The sequence below is a fragment of the Mirounga leonina genome, unplaced genomic scaffold (genome assembly GCF_011800145.1).
Source record: "Mirounga leonina isolate KUSES-001 unplaced genomic scaffold, KU_Mleo_1.0 Mir_201, whole genome shotgun sequence".
Taxonomy (NCBI): Eukaryota; Metazoa; Chordata; class Mammalia; order Carnivora; family Phocidae; genus Mirounga; species Mirounga leonina.
In genome coordinates, this window is record NW_023270504.1 from 24,377,764 (window position 1) to 24,396,026 (window position 18,263).

At 42.8% G+C, this 18,263-nt stretch overlaps 2 protein-coding genes across 8 annotated transcripts in view; both read right to left on the reverse strand.

Moving 5' to 3' along the window:
* The window catches only part of PEX5 (peroxisomal biogenesis factor 5), a 36,284-nt gene that overhangs the window by 8,949 nt on the left and 9,072 nt on the right, over positions 1 to 18,263 (reverse strand). For 2 of the 7 annotated variants that reach the window (XM_035028318.1, XM_035028311.1), the window contains exons 1-7: positions 8,243 to 8,362; positions 7,438 to 7,600; positions 7,078 to 7,113; positions 6,680 to 6,812; positions 6,336 to 6,467; positions 781 to 886; positions 178 to 268 (exon numbers count right to left, since the gene is read on the reverse strand). In XM_035028318.1, coding sequence (XP_034884209.1) covers positions 178 to 268; positions 781 to 886; positions 6,336 to 6,467; positions 6,680 to 6,812; positions 7,078 to 7,113; positions 7,438 to 7,584 — 645 coding nt within the window. In that variant the 5' untranslated portion in view covers positions 7,585 to 7,600; positions 8,243 to 8,362. Of the gene's footprint in view, positions 1 to 177; positions 269 to 780; positions 887 to 6,335; positions 6,468 to 6,679; positions 6,813 to 7,077; positions 7,114 to 7,437; positions 7,601 to 7,757; positions 7,777 to 8,242; positions 8,365 to 17,859; positions 17,965 to 18,263 lie in introns of those variants that run through there. The other 5 variants (XM_035028312.1, XM_035028315.1, XM_035028317.1 and 2 more) reach the window with 5 other exon arrangements.
* Positions 7,521 to 18,263, reverse strand: part of CLSTN3 (calsyntenin 3) — a 45,150-nt gene continuing 34,407 nt past the window's right edge. Inside the window, exon 19 of the mRNA XM_035028310.1 lies at positions 7,521 to 7,600. The gene's annotated coding sequence lies outside the window, so the exon portion shown is untranslated. The remainder of the gene's footprint in view (positions 7,601 to 18,263) is intronic.

Genomic DNA, 18,263 nt, shown 5'->3' on the forward strand with positions numbered 1-18,263 from the left:
TATGCAAGGAAATGAGGGAAAGAATGTTGGAAGGAAGAAGGAGGATCCTAAGTCTCTGTTCTCCAGACAGGAAGGAACGGACTTCGGATCTTATTTCCTTCTCTTTAAACTGGGGTAAGAGTATTTGATTTCCAAGACCAGCTCTGCTGGGCAAAGCAGCAGTGGGATGTGGCTCACCTCAGAGTTAGCCAATTTGGGGTCATCCACCTTGGCCACAAAGTCACTGGCTGTGTGCTGCAGATCCTCCTCAGGATGATACTCATCGTACCTGGAACAGGTAAGGACAAACTAGCTCCACCCACTAGTCTGCCACCACCTTCCCACACTATTCCCTACTCCCAGCCCATGGCAATCACAGTTGGTGGGGGGGAGGGGGGGTGACACGACTCTACTCTCTCATTGAAGACCTACAATTCCAATTTACATTAAAAAAGGACACTTGGGCAGAAGTGGCAAAGCACTAGCTACATTCTTTTATCCTTCCCATTCCCAAGCACCTGTTTGTAGAGAGAAGGAATACAGTAGCAGCCTCCAAAGTAAAGAGGGAGGGGGTGCAGACGGTAAAGTTAGGAACTTCTGATTAGGACACTTAGGATTCTTAACTCAATTGTATCTGAGACAAATTTCTAGGGGTAATAATACAAGTGGGAACCTTAACATAGAAAATGAGGGGACTGCAAGTGGGTTTGAGAATGTAGTTGGAGGAGGTGAGGGAGGCTGGAAAAACTATCTAGTACTCCTTTCACAGGGATCCATCCAGGAAGAAGTAGCTGGACTCACCAGCGATCCGTGGCTGCTGTTCCCTCAGGCTCTCCCAGCCACAGCTTCTCCTCTGACTGTTCCAAATATTCCTCAGCCCAGCGGGCAGGGGACACAGACAAAGGATCTGCAAGGAGCAGAGGTGGAGAAATCACACAGGGCTCAGTGAGGGATCAGGGAAAGGAAGAGTATGACACATACTCAACTGACCCTCGTACCTAAGCCAAAGCAGAGCAGATCCTACTGAATCCCTCAGAGACTCCTGGTCAAAAGAAAACACTACTGAATTCTCAATATGCAACCCACTTCCAGGGGCCTGGGGTGGAAGTTTACGGAGCTGGAAACGAGAACAAATGAGGAGACTCAGGAAAGGAGTATAGACCAAACCCTTTTGCTTGAAGTGCCAGAGACTTCAATAAGAAATAGCAGGCACTTAGGGCCTCCAACTTCCGCAAAGGTACTGCAGACAACTGGTAAGGAGCTAAGGGAGAACAGAAGAGGTCCTGCTCCTTAACCAAACCTCTGGTCCGTTCTCCATTGGGAGAGTTCACCCTCTCCCAAGAAAACAAGCCTCATATTTCATCTTAATATAACTACCTAGAGAATCTGAGAAGCAGAATGCTGGGCTAGAATTTAAAAATACATTGGTCCACTCCTCTCATTGGATGTCTGTTCCATTTTTTTAGCTGAGCTGTAACATGCAAACATGAAAGTACATACAGTGTACCAAACATAAATGTACTGCTTTATTAACTCCTACACATGAATACACTCAGATCACCACCACCCCGATCACGACACAGAAGGTTTACAGGCTCCCTCAGACCGCACCCCCACCCCAGGAAGAAACACTAGTCTGACTTGTCACTTTTGATTCATTTTGAGGGCTATGTTTTTAAGTGTAATTCTAGAAATTGTCTCAGAAGCTCTAGTGACAAAGGGTGCCACTGCAACATCATAATAAACATACCAAGGCAACAGATGGAATGAGGGCGCCAAACCCTTTCTCAACCTCCAGGGCTTTGTCCTGTACTATTTTGGGGCCGGAAACAAACCCAAACTAAAACAAAACAAAAGCATTAAGACATTGTTCAAAGGTGCCCTCAAGAATGAGTAAACACAGAGAAGGCAGGAGCCTGCGGTATGCTTTCCTTCTGCTCTGCATCCATACCTTTCCACATCAACACTGAAGTGGTCATCCTATCTTTGTCCCCAGTTTAAAGATCTGTCATTGCTTTTAACATGAGAAGGCAGATTCATCCCCTTAGTATTAAATATGTAACAGAACTGTCTATTCTATTTACCAAGACTTTGCCTGAACAATTTCAACAAAGTAAACACAACATCTGAGAAAGTAATGTCAAAATCTGAAAAAAAAAAAAAAAAGGATCCCCAGACTCTCAAAATACACCTAATTATAATTAATAAAAATTACTAATATAATAAAAGATGTAGTTGATGATTTTTTTTGATCATACAATCCCTTAACTTCAAGGACTCTCAATATTTTTACACAGATTCCCTCACTAGTTCTTATAGACAACATTTCTCTTTCCTTTGCCCCAACTAGACTGTTGGCTCAAGAGTGGAGACCTAGTAAGGAGATACTTAATACTTAAGTAGACATTACAATGCCTCCTGGTCCCTTTGCCCCGTTCTGTTGAAAACTAGCCACCCCTCCTCCTTACTCTCCAGTCACTCCTTCCTTTCAACTAGAGGATTTTGCAGAAGCATACTCTGGCCACAAGTGCTCCTCAGATTATAGAGAATACTGTTTCTGTGAAATGCTCCTTTCAAGGACAAGAAACAATGGAAAAAATACAAAGCATCTGGACTTTAAAAGAGACATGAGGCAGATTAGACAAAAATCCCAGAGGTGAGAAAACTCATCCTCAAATATCTGAAATCTGGTATTTGGCCATATTAGCCACAAACCTCAATTTTCTGGCATTGGGAACCTGCTCCGACAAAGGAGTCAAAATGAAATGACCAAAAGAATTCTATTTAGCCTTCATGCTATTTTTTGAGAAATTCTTACAGAAAATCAGATCCACTTGGGTACCTGAGATTGAAACAATTAAGACCTACAGACGGGAAGGGGCTATCCCGGGTCACATAAATTAGTAGAGTTAGAACCAACAACCTAGATACCAAATACCCAATTCAGAATGTTGTCTTACTTAGTTTCTCATTGTGTGTTCCTTGGCACATCTAGCCCAAGCTCCAAAGTCAAAAACTCAGAATTTCCCACCCTTACCTAACATAAAGGTTTCTGAGTTTGCTAAATAGCCCAATGGTAAAGAATGTAGGTTCCAGATCAGCCTACCGGGCACTCAAATCCCAACAACACCACTTATTCACTGTGCAAGGTACTTCACCAATAAGTTTCCCTTTCCTTATCTGTAGAATAGAGATAATAATAGCTACCTCGTAGGGATTCTTGCAAAGACCAAGTGAGATAATGCATACATAAAGCACAGAGTAACAAATGTTAGTTATTATTATCAGTACTGTCTGCTCACAGCAAACCCATACCGAAAGTAGAAAACATCGCAATGAGATGGTTACTCGTTTTCTTCCACAGCCTCTTCTGCTGCCATTGGGGGAGATCTATTGCCACTTATCATCTGCTCCTGCTGCCTACCACCTGTCCGAGGAAAGTGCAGCTTTCTCTCTTAAGATTACCACAGGAACCTCACACACCATGTTAGCTGAGGCTGTCTAAATTCAAAACCCCTTAAAGACGTATTTCATCCCTACAGTACAAGATGTAGAATTATTTGGCCCAGGAGACTCAGGGCCAGGGGTCGGGGGTGGACTGCATCAAGAAATACAGCAGACTCAAAAATGAGCTTCAAGTGGTGATGGAAGAATTCTGTAACTCGATTGTGGTGGTAGTTACACAAATCTACACACATGATAAAGTGGTATAAAACCATAAACACACACAAAGGCATGTAAAACTGCTACAATTTAATAAACTCTGTGGACTGTACCAATGGCAATTGCCTGACTTTGATACTGTACATAAACTAACAGTTATGCAAAATATTACCACTAGGGAAAACAGTAAAAGATACACAGAACTTTCCTCTACATTTTTTGGCAACTTCCAGTGAAACTATAATTATTTCCAAATAAAACATTAAAACAAGAAAAAAAATGAACTGTCAAGGCTCCTTTTAAACTTGAGTCTAGAATCATAACAACAGGGATTTGAAGATAATAAAGATTTAAATATAACCTCCTTTTATCTTGAAGTCTACTTATCCATAAAGCAATAGGTAATCTGTATCATCAATATAATATCAGCCACAAACATTATGAGGATAATAAAAAATGAATGATCAGAAAATTAATTTCCTTTAGCTTTCTCCCAGATCTCAATTCAATAAATACTGAAGGTCCATACAAAGCAATAACTACTGCAATTGGCATTTTCATGAAGGCAGGCCCCAAATAGCTCAATTTCCCTTTCCAGCTCTCCATCTCCCTGCCTCCATGAAGCAGGCACAGTCCCAAAAGAATGTATAAAACAGAAGAAATCTCCCAAAGAGGACTTAACAAGTAAGAGAGGTCCAACACATTTTTCTAAAGTTGTTTTTCATTTACAGGTTAAGGAAGATTTCACTGATTGCAAGCAATTCTGGTAATTATAACAAAAATCTCATCAATCTCAATGCTTATAGTAGCAATGACTTTTTTTTTTCTGAGTTCCCAAAAATGACAGATGCCCACACATTACAAAAGTCGTCTCTCTACGATAAGGAGATCGCATTTAAGTCTAAGGTTTGTATGAAAAACTGAGTTTATCTGGTGGAGGGTGTTTGTTACAACTCAGATTTTCACTTGAGGCAGTTCCCTGAAGAAGATTCTCAATGATAGCGTAATGGCTCTAAGTATGGAGCCTAGAGTCAGAAAGACAGGAGTCCGAATGTCATCTCTGTTACTGAGTGACTTTGAACAAAGTATTTAACCCTTCCAAATCTCAGTTTCCTTATCTATAAAATGGGGAAGGAATACCTACAAGGTAAGTGTAACTGTGAAGACCAAATGAAGATTATAAAGTGCAAAGTACTATTAATGAAACCAAGAATATCTATTATTCTACCTTAAACTCCAACTTACGGGTGGGAAAGGTAGTCATGATAAAAGAGATCAACAGCTTTTATTAAAGATGAGTTTTAGTTGTTAGATTTGGGGTTTTTTTCCTAGAGACGGAAAGCCCTATTTTTAGAGAATAAAAACAATGGCGGAAGAAAACAATTAGGTGCCATTAATGATCTCAGGAATGTTCAAGAACTATGACGATGGGGATGCCCTGAGAGTCTAGAATCTTTGTAACTTTGTCCATTTGTATCTCTTGTTATTCTTAATTTCTTAAATTGGAAAAAAGCTAACAAGTGCTTCTCTTTGGAAGCAATGAGGAAGAGGAAAGCTGAAGAGAATGTCCTTCCCCCATGCCCCTAATCAGACAGGCTTGGGGGAGAAGAATCAGTCCCAAAGGACAGGATGAGCATGGACACTCTCAAAGACGGAGAACTAGGCTGGGACCCTGAAGAGCTTCGGGTGCAGGCCTGAGCACCGTGGTTCAGCCCACAGGGTCTGGAATCATTCAAACCCAGAGTCAAATCCCAACTCCACCACTTACAAAACTGTATCACCTTGGGCAAATCACTTAATCTTAAAGCCTGTTTTCTTATCTATATGCTGGGAATAAAAACAGTAGCTACCTCAAGAATTCTCATGGGGATTAAACAGATAATACACTGAAAGCACTTAATACAAAGCCTAGAACATAGTAAGTACACATTGGCTATTATTATGAATTTTATTATTATCATCAGGATACGGTCTTTGCCCTCTAAGACCTCATACTTCAAGCCCTTGAACACAATTCCATTTTCCAAGGCCCGAACTCTGTTCAAGAGGACTTTTATTTTTTTAAGATTATATTTATTTATTTCTCAGAGAGAGAGAGAGAGAGCACAAGCAGGGGGAGCGGCAGGCACAGGGAAAAGCAGGCTCTCTGCTGGCAAGGAGCCTGATGTGTGACTCGATCCCAGGACCCTGGGATCACAACCTGAGCCAAAGGCAGACGCTTAACCGCCTGAGCCACCCAGGCGTCCCTGTTCAAGGGCACTTAATGCCAGAATCCCACTGGCTATGCTTAGTATTTCTTCCCGAGCAACACTGCCATGCATCCAATCTGTGGATCCTCACCACCAAACTACAGCAGTAAAGTTCCAGATAACAAAAGAGTACCTAACTCCTCGTGTTCTCTCTCCTCATCCTCTCTTACATTCTCTCTTTAAGTAGAGCTATAAAGAGATACATAGATATAATCTCCAAAATCTCCTACCCAGTTCAAACCCAGTCCCCTCTTTCACATTAAGTTTCAATAACTCCCTATTATCACCTAAGGGAAAGCAGGTTCAGTGCCCTACAGAAATGAGTCAAGAGTCCAGAAAAGTTATAGAAGCTGAAATCGCTCTATATCCTAAGATGAACTGGGGGAACAGAATAGAACTTTGCCCCATATGAACCACTTTAGGTTTACCCACGACAAGCCTCACCTGTAACTTCAGAGATGAATTCCTGGGACCAGTCTGTCTCATTATAATCCTGAGTTACATCTACAGCATCTCCAGCTGCAAGAAACTCCTGGGCCCAGTTCTCAGACAAGGCCAAATCTGCCACACCAGGAGCTTAAAAGAAAGAGAGAGAACTAAGAAAAAAAAGAAATGCATATCATTCTATCATGCCTCAGGAACCCAGAGTGCACATGAAAACACTTTATCCCTTTTGTCTCCTTCTGCATCTCAATTCCCTAATGCCAGCAGCATCCAAATATGGAACCCCCTTGGTCCTATCTGCACAGAAGATGGTGATCTGCCCTCCCACCAGACTCTGGACCCACCTCTCTGGGGTGCCTGGCGGAAGTTTGACTGTTCAATCTCCTGCATCTCTGCCAGGAGGTCATCCATCTTGAAGGTCTGAGGGGCACGGGATACAAGTGGTGCATTCTGGTCCTGAAGAAATTCAGCCACCAACTGCCAGGAGAAAGATGATGAAATGAACTCAACAAGAGATAGGGCCCATGAACGGGAGACACTAACATCAAACACGAGGAAAGGGAAACACAGAAACTACAGATTTGGAAATACTCAAAGAATAGATTTCTAAAAACAAGCAGGAGAAGAAATAAGGCAAATCTCATTTGGTCAGGAAGCTCCAAAGAGTGAAATGCAGATAAGCCAAGTTTAAAGTAAAAACACAACAAAAGAAAAATGAGGCAGAAGAGACTGGCATGTTTACCTCATCTTCAGAGGCTGCTCCCAAAGGCTTAGAGACCTAAGAAAAGAAAGGGAAGCAAAATGGTACAGTAATGAAGTCCACAAACACAACTCAGTTAATCTGAGTTCAAATTCCAGCTCTAGCATTTAGAGTGACCTTGGGCAAGTCACAAAATTTCTCTGAGCCCGTTTCTTCACCTACAAAATGACTGCCGTCACCTGTATAAAGATGTACAATGCTTAGTACAGTGTTAAGTAAACACTCATTAAGTGATAACTACTATTATCTGCAACACAACAGAAAATGCAGTTATGCCAAAGTGTTCATCGGGCCCCTCCATCCCATGCCACCACTTGAGTTTTCTACCTCAAGAACACTCACCACCTCAGAGGCCGGGGTTCCTGGGGGCCAAGGGCCAGACCTCAACCCCTCCTGCCGAAGGGCCTTGTCCTGGGTGAAGTGCCCGGCCAGCTTCATGAGCGGGTTGGCACCCCCGCATTCGGACTCCACCAGCTCCCGCATTGCCATGGTGACCGCCAGCTCACTGACGGGCAGAGAAGGTTTGGAACTGAGGTCCCGCTGCCAGATCCTTCCCCAACCCACAACTCAGCCGGTGTCTGGGGGGAGACGGGCAGACGTCTGTCCCAGGTTGTTAGCCACTCGCCACCCTCCACCCCTGTGCCTTTTGCTATGGCCCCCACCTCTGCCAGGAGTCCGAGAGGGCGCCGGTGCCCTCCTGCCGCCCCCCTCAAAGGCCACCGCTTTCAGCCTGGGCCTCTCCAGCGGCCTCCACGACTAAGGTCTCAGGCGGCGGCATAGGCCGGCAGCCGCCCCCCACAGAGGGGCCTGGACCCCAGGGGACTAAGGGGGACAATTCCGCAATTGGGCTGTACCGGGGCATTGGACGGGTAAGGAAGAGTGGGAACGCCGCCAAAACGTAAGCCCAGTCCCCCAGACCCCCCCGTCGTCCGGCCAGCTCCGCGGGGAGCCATTCCTTCCCCGTAAGTCACCTGAGCCCCTCCCCCGCATTCGGCGTGTCCCGGCCCACCCCTCCTGAGCTCCGGACCACCCATTTCCCCCGCCCCAGTCGCAGCTCCAGCTCCGCCCCCGGGACCCGCGAGGACCAGGCCAGGACGGGGGAAGACAGGGAACGCGTCCTCGCGCCCCCTGGGGACCCTGCGCTCACCGTCGCGCGCCGCACCGTACGACCCGCGGGGCACCTGGTGCGGGCTGAAGGGGGAGGGGAAAGGAGGGAGCGGGAAGCCAGGGGCGGGGTTCGATCTTAAAGGGGCCGTGGCGGCCGCGCCGCAGTCGCTGCCCAGCGCAAAGCAGTTTGTAGGGGCGGGGCCTTAAGACGCCGTGAATCTTAAAGGGGAAGAGCGCCTTAAAGGGGAAGTCTCGGAGCAGCGACGCTGAGGGCGTTCAAAAGGGTCACCGGCGCTAGGACAGGTTTGATGGAAAGCTCAAAGGAGAATGGAGCTAGGAGGGGCTTCCTGAGCTTTGAGGGAAAGCCAAGGGAGCGTAATCCTGGATTCAGCCCATCCTGACTCTTCCTGGCGGCACATTGTGACCCAAGGGGATTCCCTGCCCTTTCTGGGCCTCAGTTTCCCCTTCTAAAAAGGGGCTGGCTAGTCTTCCTAAGCCCCAAAGCGGGTAAGAGAAAGGCCCTAACACGGGAGTTGCAGGGGTCAAATCCGAGGCGTTCCTCAGCCCTCTAAGTATGTCCACTTCCAAATTGCCCCTAGTGGGACATCATCACAGTCTCCTTGGAGACAGAGGCCTGCCCCCAATCCCTCTCCACTTCTGCGTAGTGGGGAAGATAGCATTGGATGATGACAAATTCCGGAGACTAAAATAGGGTCCAACGCATCCTGAGTCCTCAGGCTGGTATCACACAGGGAAGATGCACAGTGAATCACTCCTCTCCCCTCCTTCCTCCACCCGTGGTCAAGGTCACCATGGTGGCCGTATTCCCACTGCTCCAGACTGGGAAACACAGATATGATCCAAGAAATGACTTTTAATCACGGAATAAGCCTCGGGTCCCACCATCTGCCACAGTATTGGCTCTGACGTCAAACTTCAAGGTCACCAGGAAATAAACCCTTGTATCTCACCTAGCTCCAAGACCAAGGGAGTCCTGGTGCCACAAAGAAGGGCAGAACGGGGCTCAGGGCTGCTGGTAATTGAGCAAGGATGGGTTAGTACAAAAGGACCGAAGCACCATCCCAGCCCAGGGTGCAGGAGAGGAGACAGATAGACAGCAGGTGGCGCCCTGGGCCAGGCTTGTTTCCTGGTTGTCCGGCAGATTGCAAGGGTGTAGGCCCCAGGGGACCACAGAGGCTTGGCTCTGTAAACTCTTCCCTGGGAAAGTAAAGAAGCTGCTCTGACACCTCAGGGGAACAGAATGGCAGGGCAAACCTGGAGATTGTGCAGAATTTCTCCTTTTCCTTACCTTTTCACCATCTTTCAGAACCCCTGTCCCCCACCCCTTTTCCCTGGAGAACACAAATCCCAGTCCTTGCATGTTCACTGTTCTCAGGTTGCCACTGTAAAGAAAATAACTGGTATACCTAATAAACTAAACCATGCCGAGGAGGAAGGGACACTCTGTAAAGTGTAAAGGATCCCTGGCGAGGGGAATGTTTAACTGAAAGCATATGATATGGTAGAATTTTAGAAAATCAAGGCAACCAGAAGGGACTTCCCAGTACCACTCAAACCATACCACACACATAGCCACCTGCTGTGCTAGGAGTTTAGTAACTGATTATCAATAACTCAGTGTGTGCCCGCCTCCTAGGAGATGATGGTAATGATCATAACTGATGCTTATTTGATGCTTACTAAAACCCAGGCATTGCACTAAACACTTTATGGGCTGTAGTGCTTTTAGTCTTCATAATACCCCCTATGAAATAGATATTGCCAACCCCACTTTGCAGATGAGACTTACCCAAAATCACACAGCTAGGAAATCAAAATTCAATCCAGACATAACTCCAAATACCTACCCGTTATGAAACACTGCCTCCCAGTCTCAAAGAAGCCCTATTTATAAGTCCCAGAGAGCTTTGTCTCCCAGGCCATAGAATTCTGCCCAGGACCTGGCTTACAAGTCCAAGAGGGACTCGGGGGCTAAGAAAGGACTTATAAAGCCATTTGGGTGTTTCTGACGTTCTAGATTTAAAATACTAGGTTCAACTTTAAATTTTTATTCTATTCATAAAAGTAGTAAGTTTTATAAAATGAAAATTTCATTTCATACTTTAATGTTTAATTCTTATTCTTTTTTTTAAGATTTATTTATTTATTTGAGAGAGAGAGACAGAGAGAGAGAGCATAAGCAGAGAGAAGGGCAGAGGGAGAGGGAGAGGGAGAGGCAGACTCCCCTCTGAGCAGGGAGCCTGATGTGGGACTCGATCCCAGGACCCTAAGATCATGACCTGAGCCGAAGGCAGACGCTTAACTGACTGAACCACCCAGGTGCCCCAAATTCTTATTCTTTTAACTAATGATTAACTCAAGTTTAACAGGTTAAAGTTCTCCAATTTTTAGATATAGACTATATTTACTGTATGCCAGGCATTGTTCTAAGCATTTTTCAAATATCAATTTATTTCATCCTCATAATAACTTCATAGAGATTTTATTTATTTGTCAGCGAGCGAGAGAGAGAGAGCACAAGTAGGCAGAGCGGCAGACAGAGGCAGAGGGAGAAGCAGGCTCCCCACTGAGCAAGGAGCCCGATACAGGAATGGATCCCAGGACCCCAGGATCATGACTGAGCCGAAGGCCGACTCTTAACCAACTGAGCCACCCAGGTGTCCCTCACAATAACTTCATAATAGCAACAATAATTCTGCGCATTTTGCAGAAGAGAAAACTGAGGCACAGAGAGGTTAAATAACTAGCCCAAGCTCATACTAATAAGTAGCGAAGCTGTGATTGGAACCTATGCCAGGGTCATCCAGCTTTATCTGTGAAGAGCCAAACAGTAAATATTATCTTTTCAGGTCACACAATCTCTGTCACAACCACTCAGCTCAGCTCTTGTAGCATGAAAGCAGCCAAAGATAATACACAAACGAACAAGCATGGTTCCAATAACATTTTTTATGGACACTGAAATTTGAATTTTATGTAATTTTCACACATCACAAAAGAATTATTTTGATCTTTTTTGACCATTTAAAAATGCCTTAGCTTACAGACTGTACAGAAACAGGCAGCAGGCCATAGTTTGCTGACCCTTGACCTACATAATCTGGTTCCAGAGGCCATGCTCTTAAACATTATGCTAGACTTCCCCTTTTTAAAAATAAAAATTTACATTTCCTTAAATATTTTTAACTGTGTGGCATTTAATATACATACATTTTAAGCATTTTCAATGCCTGACAGGGCCAACAACCCTATCAGGCAAAACCTTTCTAAATTTATTCAACACTGTACATCTAATAAATCAAACTTGTAAATATTTATCCGATTCCCTTAATCCTCTTAAAATTTCAAGTCTTAAAATTTTACTTCCCAAATTGAAGGCTAATACATCGGATTCTCTTAAACATCAAATATTTTAATTCATAAAGTCACTTACTTATACCTCTGGAAAGTAAATTTACTGGCTCAGGTGGGTCAAGATTACTAGGCTAAATTTGGGACCATAGTAAAAGTCCTTAAAAGAGATTTGAGACCAAGGCACAAGACTTAGGAGCTACACAGTCCCAAGATAGTGCTGTATGAATAACAAGCAAACACTCTCAGCCCAATTTTAGAGATGAGTTCTGTCTGCTGTAACATAGTCCCTAAGGCCATTTCCTTCAACTAATATGATACCTGACTCACAGGTTTCAATTTTACCTAGTTTTTATTGTCTCATTTAGATGCAACTAATTTCTTTACAACTTCACCGGAGCAAACAAATTATTGTAGAAGTGTTGGCTTCTATCGTTTTTGGTGAGGTGGGGGGGAGGAGTTGGAAATGGGGAACCACCTCATCTGGTTTGATTCTTTAGTTTTTTAATGATATAAGATGTAGTGTTATGGAACTGTCCATGCTCTGGAGATTGCAAATGAAGGTACAGTCTTTATACCTGTACATTTGGCAGAGCTTACTGGTTATGATTTACCTATCCTTCTTTCAGCCTCAGTACTATCACTGGCAGAGATAACTCGGCAGAGGAAGAAAGTTCTATGTGCAGTGAGACACAGCAAATCCCAAAGCTGGGCCTATCTAAATATACCTGGACAAAAATCTCAGTTTGCTTTAAGTGTTCAGAATAGTGAGATCCACTCACTCATATGTGGAATTAAGAAACAAAACAGAGGATCATAGGGGAAGAGAGGGAGAAATAAGACAAGATGAAATCAGAGAGGGAAATAAACCATAAGAGACTCTTAATCATAGGAAACAAACTGAGGGAGGATGGGGTAACTGGGTGATGGACATTAAGGAGGGCATGCGATGTAATGAGCACTGGATATGATAAAAGACTGATGAATCACTGAACTCTACATCTGAAACCAATAGTACATTATATGTTAGTTAATTGAATTTGATTAAAAAAAAAAAGAATAGTGAGATCTAGATATACCTAGGTGTATCCAGCACTACCAACCTAGCTTTAGGTGCAAAGTACCTAATCCCATTTCTTGGACACACAGCAGGGAATTCCCCCAGACAGTAATAAGGACTCTAGTACATATTCCCTCTACCCCAATTTTACCACCTTTAGAAATCCAGAGAAGTTTCAGAATATGTCACCTTTGCCAAAATCTAATTGGGAAACTTTTTATCCTCTCTCCCTCAAAGAATGGAAGGAAAAAGAAAAGAAGTCAAGTTTTTGACTTGGGAGTCTTTCCCCAAATGAGTTTTGCTCCTTCGGGATTTTTCACCAAATATCCATAGCTTACATAGATAAGCAATGTGTTTGTTCTCAGGAAGACTTCTGCTCTCGGAAAAATGGAATAGACATACTTTTCCCTATTCCTCCTGCTAAGTACAACTAAAAATCCTGGACATTGTATGTAAAATAAACATGAGATTCCAAAAGGTGGAAAAAGCAGACTAGCTAGGGACCTCAATACCGAAGAAACAACATGGTAGTGAGTTTTATGGGTTTTCTTTTTGCCTCTTATATCCCAGACTGGGTGCTAGAAAGGTCAGCAACCTATTAACACCAACATGCACAGACAAAAAAAAAAGCTCCAATAAAAGCCCTGCTCTCTCTAGCCAGAAGACCAGGAAAGGGTTAGCCTGCAAAGACAGAATCTTCTAGACAACCACTCTGCTCCAGCAAAACACTAAATAAAAAACTGTGGCTCTACTCACACTCACACCAGCAGAGGCCAAGAGGTGAAGTCCAGACCTCCACCCTCATGAGGCTATATCAAGATACCTACAAGATACCCCAATACCTACCATGGGGTGGTATCAAAGAAGGCCAGGTAGGGAGCCCATTTCCACAGGCCAGTAATGAGGCTCTCCTCCATCCCCTGCAGTGTCAGTGGACACCACGTAGGGAGTTGGAATTAATACCCCTACCAACCCATCAGTTAAGAGAGGCCTCAGCCTCTCACATGTCAGTGGAGGCCAAATGGAAAACCTGGGCTTCTACTTCCACATGGCAGTAATATGGTATACTTTCTTTCTCTGCAGGAGTGGCATCCAAAAAAAGTCAGTTAAAAGAGAAGGCATCAATAAGATCAGGTTCCATAACATAAAGCAAAAATGTCCTGATTCCAATACAAAATCACTTATTATACCAAGAATCAAGAAGATCTCAAAGTGAATGAAAAATGTCATCTAGGGTACCTGGGTGGTGCAGTCAGTTGAGCATCTGACTCTTGGTTTCAACTCAGGTCATGATATCGGGGTGGTGAGCCCGAGTTGGGCTCTGTGCTCAGCGTGGAGTCTGCTTAAGGGTCTCCCTCCCTCTCGCTCTCATGCTCTCTCTCTCTAAAATAAATAAATAAATCTTTTAAAAAAAATGTCAACCAATAGATGCCAACACCAAGATAGAAATATTGGAATTATTTTCAGGCAGCCATTATAAGTATGCTTCAACAAGCAATTGCAAACACACTTGAAACAAATGAAATATAGAGAGCCTCAGCAAAGAAATAAAAGCTATCACAAAGAACCAAATGGAAATTTTAGAACTGAAAAATACAACAACCAAAAAAAAGGCTCAGTGGATGAGCTCAACATGAGACTGGATAGGAAGGTGGGGTGGGGCAGGGGTGGGGCGGGGGATATCAGTGAACTGGAAGATAGGACAGTAGAAATTACCCAATCTGAACAACAGAGAAAAAGTACACTAAAAAAAAAGAAGAAGAAAGAAAGAAAGAACAGAGCCTCAAGGATCTGTAGAACTATAACGAAAGATCTTTGTGTCATCAATGTCCCAGAAGGAGAGGAAAGAAGGGAAGGGCTGAAAAAGAACTTAAAGAAATAATAGCCAAAATTTTCCCAAATTTGGCAGGAGATATAATCTTACAGATTCAAGAAGCTGAGCAAACCCCAAACAGAATTAACCCAAAGGAATATACACTAAGATGCATCATAATTAGACTTCTGAAAACTAATGACAAATTAAAAATCTTGAGAGCAGCCAGAGAAAAATGAAACCTCCCCATACGGGAAAAAGCAACAAATAATAGCAGACTTCTCATCAGAAACCAAGAAGGCCAGAAAGAAGCAGCACAATGTTTTTCAAGTGTTCAAAGAGAAGAGCTATCGACCCAAAATCCTGTATTACTGGGATATATTAACTCTAGTTTTCTACTGGTGCTATAACAAGTCATCACACATTTGGTGACTTAAAACAACACAGATTTGTTATTTTACAATCTTGGAGGTCAGAAGTCTGAAATTGGTCTAGTCAGGCTAAAACTGAGGGGTCAGCAGAGCTATATTCCTTCTGGAGGCTCTAGGGAAAAATCTGTTTCCTTGTCTTTCCAGATTTTAGAGGCTACTCACGTTCTTTGGCTCATGGCCTCCTTCCCCAATCTTCAGCCAGCAAGGTTGGGCCAAGTTCTTGTCACCCTGCCATTCCTCTGTTTCTCTCACTTCTGCCTCCCTTTTGTAAAGGTCCTCATAAGGACCTTTGTGATTATATTGGGCTCACTCAGATAATCTTAAATTCAGCTGGCTAGCAATCTTAATTCATCTACAACCCATTTTTCCTAAAATAATCACAGGTTCTGTGGATGATGACATGGATATCTTTTGGGGGACATTATTCTGTACCATACCCAGTGAAAATATCCTTCAGGAATGAATGGAGGAAAACGAAGAGAATTCGTCACCAGCAGACTTACCCTAAATGAATGGCTAAAGGAAGTTCTTTGAGCAGAAGAGAAACAATAAATTTTTTTTTAAAAGTGCAACATCATGCAAAAAGAAATAATACAATAAGCAAAAATATGGATAAATATAATATGCTTGAGTTTTCAAAAATATGTTTGATTGTTGAAGCAATGTTATATCACTGTTTGTATTTTGGAATAAGCATTAGGTAAAGGCATGAAACTTGGGATTTGAATCACCAGTCTCCCACTAGTTAGTTATATTCACCATCTATGAATTGCAGTAACTTTGGCCTGACACCTCATTTTCTCATTTACAGCCGGGGCAGGGATAGGATTCACTACATCTCCAAAAGGCTTCCATCTCTAAAATCTGTGACTATCATGTAGTGAGTCTTATCAAATGTCCTGTATAAAAGCCAGAGAGTTAATTCACTAAGCCAGCAAGTATGTATTGAGCTCAAATCCTTATGCTAATTCCTTGATTCCTTATTATTGACACTGGTACTAGGCATTTACCATGATACTTACATTACCTTTAAATCCCCTCCCAGGGCTTAACCTTACCTACCCATCTTCCACCACCACACGCAAACACTCCTGCCCTTAGGAGCATTCTATCCCACCCATCTTCCCAACGTGACTTCCACTGAGATCTCTTCTGCATTTATTGATTCTAAAAAGTATTACTTCAAGAAAATTAGAAGACAAGCCACAGGCTAGGAGAAAAATTTTGCAAAACACGTACCTAATTTAAAAAAAAGAAAAAAAGTGGTAGCAAAATTTTACCAAGAGCTCTTTTTTTTCTTTCTTTTTTTTTAAAGATTTTATTTACTTATTTGAGAGAGAGACAGAGAGTGAGAAAGAGTGCACAAGAGGGGGTAGGGTCAGAGGGAGAAGCAGATTTCCCACTTAGCAGGGAGTCCAATGTGGGACTCGATCCCCGGACTCCAGGATCATGACCTGAGCCAAAGGCAGTCGCTTAACCAACTGAGCCACCCAGGCACCCTTACCAAGAGCTCTTAAAACTCAATAAGAAGATAAACAGCCCCAATTTAAAAATGGGCAAAAGATCTGAACAGACATGTTACCAAAGATGTACAGATGGCAAATAAGTATATGAAAGATGTTCAACATCTTATGTCCTTAGGGAAATGCAAAATAAAATAACAATGAGATACCACTACACACCTACTGGAATAGCCAAAATCCAAAACTCTGACAACACCAAATGCTGACAAGGATGTGGAGCAACAGGAACTCTCATTTGTTGCTGGTGGCAATGCAAAACAGTAGAGCCATTTGGAAGAGAGTTTGAAAGTTCCTTACAAAACTAAACATACTCTTACCATACAATCCAGCAGTAGTGGTGATCCTTAGTATTTAACCAAATGAATTGAAAATTTTTGTCCACACAAAACCCTGTACTTGAATGTTTATAGTGGCTTTCTGCATAATTTCCCACACTTGGAAGCAACCAAGATTCCTTCAGTCAGTGAATGGATAAACTGTGATGCATTCATAAAATGGAATATTATTCAGTCACAAGAAGACATGTGCTAAAACTTAAAAAGAGAAAGAAATGAGGGGCGCCTGGGTGGCTCAGTCAGTTAAGCATCTGACTCTTGATTTTGGCTCAGGTCATGATCTCAGGGTTGTGAGATGGAGCCCCACATTGGGCTCTGTGCTGAGCGTGGAGCCTGCTTGGGATTCTCTCTCTCCCTCTCCGTCTGCCCCTCCCCCCAGCTTGTGTGCATGCTCTCACTCTCTCTCTCTCTCAAAAAAAAAAAAAAAGAGCTATCAAGCCATTAAAAAGAAATGGAAGAACCTTAAGTGAAAGAAGTCAACTGAAAAGTCTACATACTCTATGATTCCAACTATGTAATATTCTGGAGAAGACAAAACTATGGAGACAATAAAAAGATCAAAAGATCAGTGCTTTCCAGCAGGGACAGGAAGGAGGGAGAGATGAATAGATGGAGCACAGAGTGAAACTATTCTGTATGATACTATAATGGCAAGTACATGACGTGCATTTGTCAAAACCCATAAAATATACAACACAAAACGTGAACTCTAATGTAAACTATGGACTTCAGTTGATAATAATATATCAGTATTGATTCATCAACTGCACCAAACATAACCACACTAAAGCAAGATGTTAATAATAGAAGGGGGGGTATAAGAAGGTATACGTAAACTCTGTACTTCTTGCTCATTTTTCTGTAAAACCTGAAACTGTTTTTCTGTAAACTTAAAACTCCTCTAAAAAATAAAGTCTATTAATGTTTTTAAATTAGTAAATAGCAAAACAAATATATCAAAAATATGGTTCTTTGAAAAATTAAGAAAATAAATAAACTACTAGCAAACCTAGTCAAGAGGGGCAGGAGGGGAAATATAAATATGCAAAATAAGAAATGACAAGGAAGAAATAATCATAAAACAGGAAGTTTTTTAAAAAAAATATGAGACTACTTCACATACCTCTTTTGTCACAGGTTGGACTTCTTTGCAAGCTGACTTGAATGTGGAAATGTGCATGCACAAGGTTTATTGGGGAGTGCCTCTAGGATCATATGCGTGATGGAGCAAAGAAAGCAGGACTGAGCAAAGAAAGAAACTGAGTTCCAGTGCAGTCATAGCCGCGTTCAGATAACTTGTCTTTTAGCTGCCAAGTCACCAGACCCTGAGGAGTGACCTAGAGAATACTATACATCATCCAGAAATGCCTGGTTGGGACTTGGGTGTGTCCCTTGGGAAAGGGGTGAGTGTATTCCCTATATGGGAAGAAGGATGAAATGGATATTTTGCCAAAAATACCAGAAGAACGGACTGTCATAGAGAGACTGCCAGCTAATTACAAAGCCTCATTCCTCCCATGGGAGGAA